The sequence below is a fragment of the Salvelinus sp. IW2-2015 genome, linkage group LG31, assembly GCF_002910315.2.
Source record: "Salvelinus sp. IW2-2015 linkage group LG31, ASM291031v2, whole genome shotgun sequence".
In the NCBI taxonomy this organism is placed as follows: domain Eukaryota; kingdom Metazoa; phylum Chordata; class Actinopteri; order Salmoniformes; family Salmonidae; genus Salvelinus; species Salvelinus sp. IW2-2015.
Genome location: NC_036870.1, coordinates 12,740,820 through 12,755,646, shown reverse-complemented (window position 1 = coordinate 12,755,646; position 14,827 = coordinate 12,740,820). Strand labels below are relative to the sequence as shown.

The following is a 14,827-nucleotide window of genomic DNA, read 5'->3' as shown; positions in this document are numbered from 1 at the left end:
ACATTGCCAGATTCTGATGGAAGTCACCTCACAGTAAAAAATTTAATATGATAAATCGGTTTGTCGAAAAATTTTAAACGACATATTCGCCATTTTGTTGGTATAGCTCTGCTTGGCAACCCTGTATTGCACAGTAGAGATAATTTTAGAAATGTAATTCAGCGATTGCATTAAAAACTATTTTCTTTCGATTCCGTCTAACCCTGTATTTTTTAAAGTTATAATGATTAGCTATTGAATACTAGATCACTCTGAAATGGCGACCGACATTTCCAGGCTTGTTTTGCTACTTTTTCATTGTATACCACGGTTTTTTATGGCTAAATATGCACATTTTCGACAAACTCATATGTATGTTGTAATATGATGTTACAGGATGTCATCGGAAAGAATTCTGAGTAGTGAAAAAATTATATATTTTGGCGAATATACGATATCGCTCTCTTTGGCTTGAATTCATGCTGGGTAACGTTTGCATATTTGGTATGCTAATATACGATTTATTTGTTTTTCGCTGTAAAACACTTAGAACATCTGAATATTGTCTGAATTCACAAGATCTGTGTCTTCCATTGCTGTAGCTGTATATTTTTATGAAATGTTTTATGATGAGAATTGGTAAAACACGTTGTCTTCTGTAGTAATTCTAGTCGAGTTGTGATGGTGGTGCAATTGTAAACTATGATTTCTACCTGAAATATGCACATTTTCTAACAAACCTATCCTATACAATAAATATGTTATCAGACTGTCATCTGATGAGGTTTCTGGTTAGTGGCTATCAATATCTTTATTTTGCCGAATGTATGATAGCTAGTGTGGAGAGAAAAATGTGGCAAAGAAAATGGTGTATTTTTGCTAAGTGGTTAGCTAATAGATTTACATTTGTGTCCTTCCTGTAAACTTTTTTAAAAACAGAAATGATGGGTTTATTCACAAGATCTGTATCTTTCATCTGTTTTACTTGTGATTGAATTTGATGTCTACTTTAATTGTGACGCTATGCTGCGATGCTAATCAGTGTGGGGGTGGGGGGATGTTTCATAGTGTACGATATCGGCTTGCACAGCCATAACAAGTTATCTTAAATGAGGCCTAGTTTGATCCACTTACACCGTGGTTGATGTCTCTCAAAAGTGGTTGTCAGTCTCAGAAGGTAAATGAAGCTTAAAGCGGAAATCAGCAGTTGAAACAATCACAAAAAGTTTTCTACTCTCCTGTTTCYGTAAAAAGCTGAGGGATGTGGCTGGAGAAAGGAGAAAGGACTGACCATTCATGATACCAAAATTATAATAAAATGAAAAAATGTTGGCTATATAGTGGAATACAACAAGCTTCTATTTTCCGTTCTGATGGGGTACAACAGTTAAACTAAGCTCATGAGGCATTTGTAAGTTACAGTATACTCTTTAAGAATCAATGGGAACATTTAATTCATTTATGAGTCCAAAAATAGATGAAGCAACTGCTGATTTCCCCTTTAAAAAGTAGAATAGCTGATTTTGTCTCCTTCAGACTGTCACCCTCCTCTGACCACAGTACATAATGGCAGTCTGTATGATGTGTAGAGTGGGTGTTTTACTTAAAGGGGAACTTCACTCAAAATATATATATATATTATTTATTTCATTAGCCCACTGTTGATACAGTCCCAAAATGTTTGAGTGTCAGTAGTCAAGTTGTCAAAGTATTGGACTTTTTAACAAAAATGTGTCTCCAGCCACATCATCATGATGATGCAAAATGCTTGGCAGTGTTGGTTACTTCTTGTTGGAGTTCAAACTGAAACGGCCATTGTTGAACCCATGTTGGGCATCAGAGTGGTGTAAGGTATGAAATGCATGCTTTTATTGATCTATTTAGCCAGAAATGTTGTTACATACATCCAGAGTGTTTCTCCATTGTGCTCAATGCTAAAATACCTGTCAAGATTTTGAAGTAGTTTAACACTTTATGGGAAGTTGGAGCTCCTCTGAACCAAAGCAGAAGTACATGTACTCTAACAACAAATCAATGTATTTGTGAAATAAAGTGTATTTATTTATGCATTTGAAAGCTGACAAAAGCATTACAATTTAGGATTTGACCAATAGAGGTCAAGCTTGAAGGGAGATAGGTCACCAAAATAACAAATCTAGGCTGCCATATGGATACATAGAAAGTAGGCTATACAGACCCAGAGTCAGCAACCCAAAATGTGGGTTTTATTGAGGACAAAATAGCTAAATTGGCTGCTCTAAAAACCAAGCAAAAACACTTTAAAATGTTTTATTTTTGGGAGAACCCTAATTTGTTGCGGTTGGGGTTAAGGGGTTTTGTTATGGGTAGAGTGAGGGTTAGCTCACAGGGATCCAGAGYATGAAGAATGCAACCACCACACTGGTGACCAGCCYCGTCAACWTGGCACTGCTGAACAGCGCAGTCTGGTTCACCCACCGGTGGAGGAAGCAGTAGGACGTGACCAGCATAGAGAACGGGACCATGGACTCCAGAAGGGTCTCCAAGACGAGGACCGCTASTCTTTCAGCATCGGAGCCRMTGTGTCGGCATCACTCATCACGCACTTCGTGAGAGGTCACGGCGGGGAGAGGTCACGTCAGGCCGCATGTGAACCCCCACAGGGCCAAGAGGAGCACCACCTCCCCCTTGCGCCCCAGCTGGTTCCACATCTGCGGGTATAGCACCTGGATGTAGCGCTGGACACAGAATAGAGTGACCGTTAGCACGTTAGTGTACAGGCTGAGGGATAGCAGGAAGGTGGCTAGCTTGCAGGCTACATGGCCCAGAGTCCAGCCGTGCAGGAGAGTATAGATCGACACAAGCACCTTGGTCAGGCACGGGATGTCGGAGGACGCCAGGTTCAGCATAAGGCACAGAGTAAAGTTGGGGCGTTGGAGTGAGTGGCGCAGTATGACCACAATGACAGTTATGTTACCAGGGAGGCCCAGTGCACAGCACAGCKCCAGGACAATGCTCTAAATCTTGGAGGTMGGGTCCAAGCTGGAGATGTTAGAGGAGTTGAGGTTATCCATGGTCAGTGAAAGAATAAGATAAGAGATCTGGAAGACAGTAGACATCTAATTCTTTGTTTCTCGGCTTAAAAACGTTTGTACACTAGAAAACAGAGTCTGCTTGAAATCCTCGCAAGTTTGTTCTCTTCTCTTGATGTCTTGTCATAGAGTGATAATAAGGAAACTGATATTGGATAACTGCTTCTGATCAGCTTCCTTCTAATGAGCTGAGCTGAGTGTGTGTGTGTGCGTGTGTCTGTGTGTCTGTGTGTGCAAGCCAGCGAGCGAGAGAGAGGGATTTTTGTGTTAGTGGTGAACCATAAGAACCAATGATTGCGCTTTAAATGTCCTCCCTGCCACAGATTCCAGCATAAATCTACCATGATGACTGCTATCTTATGTTATRTTAATTTGGGAAGCTATTGACAATAACTGTTCATTTGTATYAAGAGTGGGAAGKGACTATCAGTTCTCATATATAGCCTACCGACATTCTRCCTTCATCTCTTCATTGACCTTTCATTCTTCTATCCCTCAATTTCTTCTCTCCTTTATTTCATGATTGAGTTAGTTTCACTGTCCAAATATTATCTTTTGTCAGTTGAAACCTCAACCTTTTACAGTAACTGTCAKCATCTCAAACAGCCAGTCCATTCWTTCCAACCAGAATCCCCAATCCTTATCAAGTCTCATTGAGTCTGTATGATCTCGATCAGATCCTCTGATGACTATACAATGTGGATGGGTGGGTCTGTCAATASTCGTCACAGTGAATCTAGACCAATCTATTCGTTCTAGGCTGACAATGCAGAAGACAGGAAATGAGCGCGTTCGAGCGGACCAGTTTCATCAAGACCATGACCATCATTGTTCACGTTTTCCAAAGTGTGTTGCATTATGGGCATTATGCTGAAAATGTGAACTTGTAAACAATGCCCAATTATTTATTTAATGTTGAGACTGGGGGTTTTGTGGTTGGTCTCTACTTCACTCTGCCTGCTCAACCCAGATCCAAAAGAACCTGTCATTTTCCACCTTTTGAAACACGCATGGCTGTAAGTCGCTTTGGATAGAAGTGTCTGCTTCAGTAAATGGCATTAATTACCGTTCCAGTAGCAGCTGGAGGTGAGCAGCAGCACAGACTGAAGAGAGTCATGTTATTGCTAGTGTTTCCCAGCATCACCAGAGCAGGCCTTCCTCCACAGAGGAACACTATTAGCTCCATGACCATCATCCTCACCAAGAGATGATGTCGTCATTCTCTACGGGCTTAACATTATCTCTGACTCTACTGTCTCCGGCACCAATTATTTTAGACGGGGCATGAAGTATGTGAGGAAATGGAGCATTTTTKAAACACCTGAATCAGCTTTTTCCTGTAATCTAGAGCCATAATCATTATGCCTAATTCTATGTATACTGAACAAAATTTAATGAGCTGAAATAAAAGATCCCAGAACTTTTCTAAACGCACAAAAAGCTTAATTCTCTCAAATTTTGTGTTACCAATTTGTTTACATTCCTGTTAGTGAGCATTTCTCCTTTGGCAAGATAATCCATCCACCCGACCGGTGTGACATCAAGAAGCTGATTAAACAGCATGATCATTACACAGGTGCACCTTGTGCTGGGGACAATAAAAGGCCACTCTAAAATGTGCAGTTTTGTCACACAACACAATGCCACAGATGTCTGTGTGAAGCATTGGAGTCATCATGTAGCCTATAGTATCATAAGCCAAGAATTAAAGCATTTTCTAAAGTTTAGCAACCTTGACAGCAGGCATGCCAGCAAAGATATTTAGACAAGCTACTCTTACTTGGTAGCTAATTATGTGGTTGGGAGATTGAGAACCTATCCAGCTGGCTAGCTAAAGCCAACTTAATAACATTGCTAAGTGGCTAGTATAACAAAGAAACAAAACATGATTTATTCACCAAGAAGGAATCAATAGGCTACATAGCTTGATCAAATCCATTTACAAACCTACCTCCTGCTAGTCCTGCCCATCACCAGCAGCTAAAATAAAATCTACCGCTGTGTGTTTCACTCGACACTCTCTCTCTCCACCACTAATGATATTGTTTGTACACACGAGAGTATGTAGCATCCTGCCTAGCATGTGTTTGCTCCGTGGTGCACCCGAGAAGGAACCAGTTACTAGGGAGAATAGGAGGTGGGGGGACTCTTTACCTGGTCCTGTAAGGGTGCCACCTTTGACAAATACTGCTGACTGATCTTTTTATCAATAACTATGATCAAATGTGGACTTGTGTGACTTTTTCCACATTTTGTTGTGCTACAAGGTGTGATTAAGGGATAATCAACGAAGGGCTACGTGTTCTATGGACAATAATGAATGACTTGGATGGTGTCTTTCACGATACGCTAGTGGAGTGGAACGTACCTTTTATGGAGTTGTATTATTTTCCAGAGAACACAGACCMCCGAATTATCACTTTTATACCGTGGCTTTTATACTGCACCTCTCCTTCTTTTTGTTCCAGCAATACAGGCACACTGGTCTAATGCTGGGCTGGATCCTGGGTAGGAATCCTTCCTCCAGCTGGAGCTTTTATCATAGTGGAACAAACAACAGAATATATATCTGATTCTGATGTCAAATAGATCTGTTTGGATTTCATATCACATGTATCACGTGCCTTATTGCTTTAATGCTGTTGGTTCTGACATGTTGAGATAATAAAGATGTTCAATCTTTAAATTGTTTGCCTGGATATCATTATTTAATGAGTTTTACCATTAGACATGTTGATCTTTATGACCAGAAGCCATGGATTACAGGCAACATCCGCACCGAGCTAAAGGCTAAAGCTGCCGCTTTCAAGGAGCGGGACACTAATCCGGACACTTATAAGAAATCCCGCTATGCCCTCAGACGAACCATCAAACATCAAGTGTCAATACAGGACTAAGATTGAATCCTACTACACCGGTTCTGATGCTTGTCGGATGTGGCAGGGCCCGAAAACTATTACGGACTACAAAGGGAAACCCAGCCGTGAGCTGCCCAGTGACGGGAGCCTACCAGACGAGCTAAATGCCTTTTATGCTCGCTTCGAGGCAAGCAACACTGAAGCTTGCATGAGAGCACCAGCTATTCCGAACGACTGTGTGATCACGCTCTCGGTAGCCGATGTGAGCAAGACCTTTAGACAGGTCAACATTCACAAAGCCGCGGGCCAGACGGATTACCAGAACGTGTACTCAAAGCATGCGTGGACCAAGTGTCTTCACTGACATTTTCAACCTCTCCCTGGCTGAATCTGTAATACCAATATGTTTCAAACACACCACCATAGTCCCTGCGCCCAAGAAAGCGAAGTTAACCTGCCTGAATGATTCCCGCCCTGTAGCACTCAGGTCGGTAGCCATGAAGTGCTTTGAAAGGCTGGTCATGGCTCACATCTACACGATCATGCCAGAAACCCTAGACCCACTCCAACTCGCATTACGCCCCAAGAGATCCACAGATGACGCAATATCAATCGCACTCCACACTGCCCTTTCGCACCTGGACAAAAGGAACACCTATGTGAGAATGCTGTTCATTGACTACAGCACAGCGTTCAACACCATAGTGCCCACAAAGCTCCTCACCCTGGGACTAAACACGTCCCTCTGCAACTGGATCCTGGACTTTCTGACTGTCCGCCAACAGGTGGTAAGGTTAGGTAACAACACATCTGCCACGCTCCCCAACACTGGGGCCCCTTGGGGGTGCATGCTTAGTCCCCTTCTGTACTCCCTGTTCACCCACGACTGCATGGCTGGGCATGACTTCAACACTATCAGTAAGTATGATGACGACACAACAGTGGTAGGCCTGATGACCGACAACGATGAAACAGCCTATAGGGAGGATGTCAGAGACTTGGCAGTGTGGTGCCAGGACAACAACCTCTCTCTCAATGTGAGCAAGACACAGGAGCTGGTCGTGGACTATAGGAAATGGAGAGCTCTGCCATGGAAAATAATGTTACTGATACATTTCAGTTAATGAACCTCTCTCCATGAAAGCTTGGCTGATTGGGCCAAATATAATACCAGTCAAAAGGATATCTACAGTGATACTAATACTGAAGCCATGTTCTCTAGACTCCCCAGTCTTTATGATGTTACCAGAACCATGTATTAAATAGGACATTGAGGTTTCTGCATTATGATGTATTTACATGACACTTCAACATTCTGTGGCAGGCATAGTAGCTCCCCATTAACATTACATGGGGGATATTTAAACAATGCTATGTAACTGAATATTACAGTTACACAGCATTGTTATCTCAACTTCATCTCGGCCCTAACAACACTAGTGCCAAAATATCCTCCAAACACCGGCTTCCCAAGCATTATCACTTAATTAGAACAATATTACAAATTCTAAAAGTTGGCCTAACTCTAAATATATGGCTCTGGATGTTGCCAATACTGAAGCCAATTGCTCCAAGCTCAAAGGAACACTCTGGGGACAGGTAAACACCTGGCCATGGTACTGCTCTATTCTGGGAGTGTTACCCTGCTCATCCAAATCTGAGTTTCAACCCCACCACAGCTCACAATCTCCCAGCCTCAAACCCTCTGGGACTGGGGCAGCTGTGTGTGTCTGACTAGGGCTGACTAGGGCTGGGGAAACCAGACTTCACGCTGGACTTTGCATAACATGCAAATTGGGGACTTCACTCTCAGGTCTTTATATGGCTACGTGAACTACATTTACTTGTGACAGATATACTGTCTCTTAATGTCAAAATAGTACTTCTTGAATGCAATCGATATGACTGTATTCACTCTCAGAGTTGGAGGGGTATAGAAGTTGAGTAGGGCATGAATAGTTGGGAAGTTGGGTTTGGGCAGGTTCAACATTCATGCTATTCTGTACTGAAATGGGCACAAAATCTAAACCTATTCAGAATTTTGTTCAACATGTCCTTAAAAACAATATTTTCTACAGCTCTGTATCCTTAATGGTCCTGGTGTGTAAACAAAGATTGAAAATGTTTGCTTAATATATTGAGAGATATGTACAGTATCATAATCCATAGTCTAACCAATTACATTATTGTATTGTAGTTTCATATTTAGATTATTTGGAGTTTAGAGTACTTTAGAATACTGGAGACTCTGTAGCTCTGCAGCTGTTGAGTCAGAGCAGTTCCTCTTTAGCTGAGGGAGGTTTTTGTACGACGTTCTAATGCTGTGTGAATGGAAAGCTGTAACCCTGCTGACAGTAGTAATCTGCTGCATCTTCAGCCTGGACTCCACTGATGGTCAGAGTGTAATGAGTTAATGAACTACCAGATCCACTCCCACTGAAACGACCTGGAATCCCAGACTGACGGTTTGTAGCAGAATAAACCAGGAGTTTAGGAGCTTCTCCAGGTTTCTGCAGGTACCACTGGAGATAATTACCAGTACTTGAACTGGCTGTACAGGTGATAGAGACAGACTCTCCTGGACTAACAGACTGAGATTTAGGAGACTGGGTCAGAATTATATCTGCTGATGATTCTGAAAAATAAACAAGAGTGAAGAAAGGCTGATTAGTAAGGTTATCACAACAACAAGCATATRGTAAAGCATAGCCTATCAATCTAAATGTTAAATTAATGAATGTGTAACTCTGAAGCCAAACCCATAATGAATCACAGTTGTCAAAGTGTCTCTCACCCTGAACAAGGAGCCCCAGTGTTCCCAGCAGTAGAATCAGTGACATCATCATTGTGCTGCGTGTCAGTGGCTCTGAAAGGAGTGAACAGTCACTGATCAWCACTGGGGTTTTAAAAGTATGTGGAGCAATGAGGCAGGACAGATATGCAAATATCTCATATTTTATGCAAATGTATGTGTGTGCACACACGTGCACATTACAGAGAGAGAGAGATGAAATAAGTCAAGTTTCCAATAGTAGGCCTAAATGCAATCAAAATCAAATTTTAAAAATTGGGTCGCATACACGTGATTAGCAGATGTTATTGCGGGTGTAGCGAAATGCTTGTGCTTCTAGCTCCGACAGTGCAGTAATATCTAACAAGTAATTTCTAACAAATTACACAACATATACCCAATACACACAAATCTAAGTAGGAATTAATTAAGACTATATACATACAGCAATGTCAGAGCGGAACGGACTAAGATACAGTAGAATAGTATAAAATACAGTATATACATATGAGATGAGTAATGCAAGATATGTAAACATTATTAAGTGAATGAGATACCGTAGAATAGTATAGAAAACAGTATATACAGATGAGATGAGTAATGCCACTTATGTAAACATTAAGTGACTAAAATAACGTAGAATAGTATAGAATTCAGTTTATACATATTCAATGAGTAATTCCAGATTTGTAAACATTATTAAAGTGACTAGCGTTCCATTCCTTAAAGTGGCCAGTGATTTCTGGTCTATGCCTATAGGCAGCAGCTTCTAATGTGCAAGTGATGGCTMTTTAACAGTCTGTTTTTCAGTCTCTCGGTCCCTGCTTTGATGCACCTGTACCGACCTCGCCTTCTGGATGATAGCGGGGTGAACAAGCAGTGTCTCGGGTTGATCTCCTTGATGATCTTTTTGGCCTTCCTGTGACATCAGGTGCTGTAGGTATCCTGGAGGGCAGGTAGTTTGCCCCCGGTAATGTGTTGTGCAGACCGTACCACCCTCTGGAGAGCCTTGTGGTTGCGGGAGGTGCAGTTTCTGTACCAGGCAGTGATACAGCCTGACAGGATACTTTCAATTGTGCATCTGTAAAAGTTTGTGAGGGTTTTAGGTGACAAGCCAAATGTCTTTAGCCTCCTGAGGTTGCAGAGGCTATGTTGCGATTTCTTCACCACACTGTCTGTGTGGGTGGTCCATTTCAGTTTGTCAGTGATGTGTACGCCAAGGAACTGGAAGCTTTCCACCTTCTCCACTGCGGTCCCGTCGATGTAGATAGGGGGGTGCACCCTCTACTGTTTCCTGAAGTCCACAATCATCTCCTTTGTTTTGTTGACGTTGAATGAGAGGTTGTTTTCCAGACACCACACTCCGAGCCCTCATCTCCTCCCTGTAGGCTGTCTCGTCATCATTGGTTATCAAGCCTACTACTGTTGTGTCGTCTGCAAACTTGATGATTGAGTTGGAGGCGTGCTTGGCCACGCAGTCATGGGTGAACAGGGAGTTCAGGAGGGGGCTCAGCTCGCACCCTTGTGGGATCAGCGGAGTAGAGGMGATGTTTCCTACCTTCACCAGCTGGGGGCGGCCCGTCAGAAAGTCTAGCACCCAMTTGCACAGGGCGGGGTTCAGACCCAGGGCCTCTAGCTTAATGATGAGCTTGGAGGGTACTATGGTGTTGAATGCTGAGCTATAGTCAATAAACAGCATTCTTACATTGGTGTTCCTCTTGTCCAGATGGGATAGGGCAGAGTACAGAGTGATGGCGATTGCATCGTCTGTGGATCTATTGGAGCGGTAAGCAAATTGAAGTGGMTCTAGGGTGTRAGGTAAGGTAGAGGTGATATGATCCTTGAAGTCTCTCAAAGCACTCCATGATGACAGAGGTGAGTGCCTAGGGGGCGATAGCCATTAAGTTCAGTTACCTTTGCCTTCTTGGGTACAGGAACAGTGGTGGCCATCGGGGACAGCAGYCTGGGATAGGGAGAGATTGAACATGCCTGTAAACACACCAGCCAGCTGGTTTGCACATTCTCTGAGGACGCGGCTASGGATGCCGTCTGGGCTGGCAGCCTTGCGAGGGTTAACACATTTAAATGMTTTACTCAAATCGTCCACGGAGAAGGAGAGCCCACAGTCCTTGATAGCAGGCCGCGTCGGTGGCACTATGTTATCCTCAAAGAATGTGTTTAGCCTGTCCGGAAGCAAGATGTTGGTCTCYGCGACGTGGCTGGTTTTCCTTTTGTAGTCRGTGATTGTCTGTAGTCCCTGCCACATACGTCTCATGTCTGAGCCATTGAATTGCGACTCCACRTTAACTCTATACAGACGTTTAGCTTGTTTGATTGCCTTGCGGAGTGAATAATTACACTCTTTATATTCTGCCACATTACCATTCACCTTGCCYTGGTTAAATGKGGAGGTTTGRGCTTTCAGTTTCGCACGAATTCTACCATCTATCCACGGTTTCTGGTTAGGGTAGYTTTTAATAGTCACAGTGGGTACTACATSTCCTATACACTTCCTTATAAACTCAGTCAKCGTATCCGTGTATGCGTCTAGATTATTTTCGCAAGCTACCTGGAACATATCCCAGTCCACGTGATCAAAACAATCCTGAAGAGTGGATTCCAATTGGTCAGACCAGCATTGAATAGTTRGAAGCACGGGWACTTCCTGRTTGTGTCTCTGCCTATAGGACGGGAGGAGCAAGAAGGAGTCGTGGTCAGATTTGCCGAAAGGAGGGCGGGGGAGGGCCTTTTAAGCATTCCGGAAGATTGAATAGCAATGGTCGAGAGTCTTAGCAGCGCGAGTAGTACAGTCGATATGTTGATAGAACTTCGGCAGCCTAGTCTTCAGATGTGCTTTGTTAAAATCCCCAGCTACAATAAATGCAGCCTCAGGATATATGGTTTCCGATTTGCATAAAGTCCAGTGAAGTTCTTTGAGGGCCGTCGAGGTATCGGCTTGAGGTGGGACGTAAATAGCCGTGGCAATGAGAGAGGAGAATTCTCTTGGGAGATTATATGGTCGGCATATAATTGTGAGGTATTCTAGGTCGGGTGAACAAAAAGGACTTGAGTTCCTGTACGTTCCTAGAATTACACCATGAGCCGTTAATCATGAAACACACCCCACCGCCCTTCTACTTTCTGGAGAGATATTTATTCCTGTCTGCGCGATGTAGTGAGAATCCTGCTGGCGTTACCGACTCCGACAGAGTATCCTGAGAGAGCCATGTTTCCGTGAAACAAAGTATGTTACAGGCCCCAATGTCTCTCTGGAAAGAAACCCTTCCTCTAAGCTCATCGACTTTGTTATCCAAAGACTGAACATTAGCGAGTAATATACTCGGAAGTGGTGGGGGGTGTGCGCGCCTCCTAAATTGAATCAGCAGGCCGCCTCGAGGGCCTCTCCTCCGCCGAACAAAGGWTCTGTTCCAGGGAAGTCGTATTCCTGGTCATAATGCTGGTACTTCTGGTAAGGTAATGTCACTCTAATATCCAATAGTTCTTCACGGCTATATGTAATGACACAAAACATTTCCTAAGCAAATAATAGTACATAAAAAAAACGAAATACTGCAAAGATTCCTAAGAGCTTGTCGCGATGCTGCCATCTTGATGCTCTGGATCGCCGTGTACGACAGCGTGTTCCAGTTGTACTCAGTCAGTTAAAAATGTGCTTAGAGTTTTGAAACATGAGCCATTTTGATGATCTGTTTAAATATTTGTGCTTAGAGTTGTGAAAATGTACCACATACGTSTGAAAATTGAACCAAAGTGATTGAAGAAAACGGCAGGTAGCCTAGTGGTTAGAACGTTGGACATGTAACTGAAAGGTTGCAAGATTGAATCCCCGAGCTGACAAGGAAAAAATCTGTCATTCTGCCCCTGAAAAAGGCAGTTATCCCACTGTTCCTAGGCCGTCATTGAAAATAAGATTTTTTTCTTAACTGACTTGCCTAGTTAAATAAAGATAAAATAAAAATTTAAAACATCACACAGACTGCCATTACACACTGTGGTTAGAGGAGGGTGACAGAGCTCCACAACTTTCCCCTATGAAAAGGTATGAAGAATTTGGAGGCAGTCTAATGTGTATCCAATCTGAGAATACTAAAATCATAGACAAACCACACATTGTAACAACTTTTTATTAAATGGGGCCTAGTTTGACTCGCCCACACAGTGTTTGATGTCCCTCAACAGTGGMTGTCAGTCCCAGGAGAAGGTAAATGAAGRTGAACAGTAGWATTTCTGCCTCTATTTCCTTCAAACCTTCTCATGAGGGACAGTAGTGGAGCTCTGTCGCCCTCCTCTGACCARAGTGTGTAATGGCAGTCTAGGTGARGTGTATAGTGGGTGTTTTACTTAAGTTTTCTTCAATCACTTTGGTGCAATTTTCACAAATGTGGTACATTTTCACAACTCCACGCACAAACATCTAAACAGATCATCAAAATGGCTCATGTTTCAAAACTCTAAGCACATTATCATGCTGAAACATGAGGTGATGGCGGCAGATAAATGGCACGACAATGGGCCTCCGGATCTCCTCACAGTATCTCTGTGCATTCAAATTGCAATCGATAAAACGCAATTTCTACTACCAAATTATCTAAAATGACGATTGAGGCGGATTATGGTAGAGAAATTAACATTACATTATCTGGCAACAGCTCTGGTGGACATTCCTGCAGCCAGCATGCTAATTGTACGGTCTGTCAAACTGTTATACATCTGTGGCACAAAACTGGCATAAAAGTGACCTTTTATTGTCCCCAGCACAAGGTGCACCTGTCAGGTGGATGGATTATCTTGGAAAAGGATAAATGCTCACTAAGAGGTGTGTAAACACATTTGTGCACAAAATTTGAGAGAAATAAGCTTTGTGCATTTTCTGAGATATTTTATTTCAGCTCATGAAACATGGGACCAACCCTTTACATGTTGTGCGTTTATATTTTTGTTCTTCAGTGTACGTATCTGCTTTTCAAACTGCAAAATTCACTTACTTTTGATATGATTTTCTTGTCACTTGTTAACAATACAATTAACTATCACTTAATCAAACTTCTCAAAACTGAAAACTACCGAACCAAAATTATGTAGCGCCTAATTGTACTTATATAGTTTAATGACTGCTGAACACTGAACATTTCTAGATTTCGACCTCATAAATGTATCAATTTGACGTCAATTTACGTTGGAAGGTAAAACCTAACCATACATGGATGTGGCTGTAAATACTACATCATCATTCTCTATCAGCCAGCGTACTTCAATAGGACAAAGTGGAAAGTATCACTATGTGCTACCATTTGAAATGATAGTGTAGTGTACAATGCACGACTGAAATACCTGCGTTGTATATAACAATATATTCCACTCATTATCTGAATATCATTGCTACACTGTAAACGGAGGAATTTCAAGCAGAGAGACAGGCGATACTGTATCAGTAGAAAAGGTGTTCTTGTACAATGTTGCATGGGTCAGAAATGGCATACAACACTGTGCTAGTTTTACATCGGCCAACTGCTTTACAATACCCTTTTTCTGATTATTTGTCCTACATACAGTATGTACTGTATTAGGATAAAACTGTAAGACTGGCATTTCCCAACATGCTCACATCCTGCCATTTAGTTATAGTCAAATATTGTGTGGAAATTACTATATCTACTATTCTTTCTATTCAGCATTTCAAAAAGAACAGTTTAGAAATGTGCATATTGTATTGTTTTGCTATTGGATTAAATCGTAGTTAAATGACTAAATGTTGAGCCTTCTTATCTGATGTATTGGTGACTCAACGAAATGTTCTCATGGTATGTCACGAAAAACTTTGATTTTGCATGAATGACTCTGAATGGCTAAATGTATGAAACCCCAATGACTGGATAATCAAAAAAAGTTCTGAACAAGTTCTGAATGTATGCCAGCAGCATACCACCCTGCATACCACTGCTGGCTTTCTTCTGAAGCTAAGCAGGGTTGGTCCTGGTCAGTCCCTGGATGGGAGACCAGATGCTGCTGGAAGTGGTGTTGGAGGGCCAGTATGAGGCACTCTTTCCTCTGGTCTAAACAATGATCCCAATGCCCCAGGGCAGTGATTGGGGACACTGCTCTGTGTA

The 14,827-nt window shown here is 42.3% G+C and overlaps 1 protein-coding gene and 1 gene segment (V, D, J or C); one reads left to right on the top strand and one right to left on the bottom strand.

Moving 5' to 3' along the window:
• The window catches only part of LOC111956180 (teashirt homolog 1-like), a 445,767-nt gene that overhangs the window by 326,617 nt on the left and 104,323 nt on the right, over positions 1-14,827 (top strand). The gene's annotated exons all lie outside the window — the stretch shown is intronic.
• The window catches only part of LOC111955925 (immunoglobulin kappa variable 3-15-like), a 49,577-nt gene that overhangs the window by 13,852 nt on the left and 20,898 nt on the right, over positions 1-14,827 (bottom strand). The window contains 2 exon segments of the V gene segment in view: positions 8,445-8,543; positions 8,703-8,774. Of these exon segments, the coding sequence occupies positions 8,445-8,543; positions 8,703-8,754 (151 nt within the window).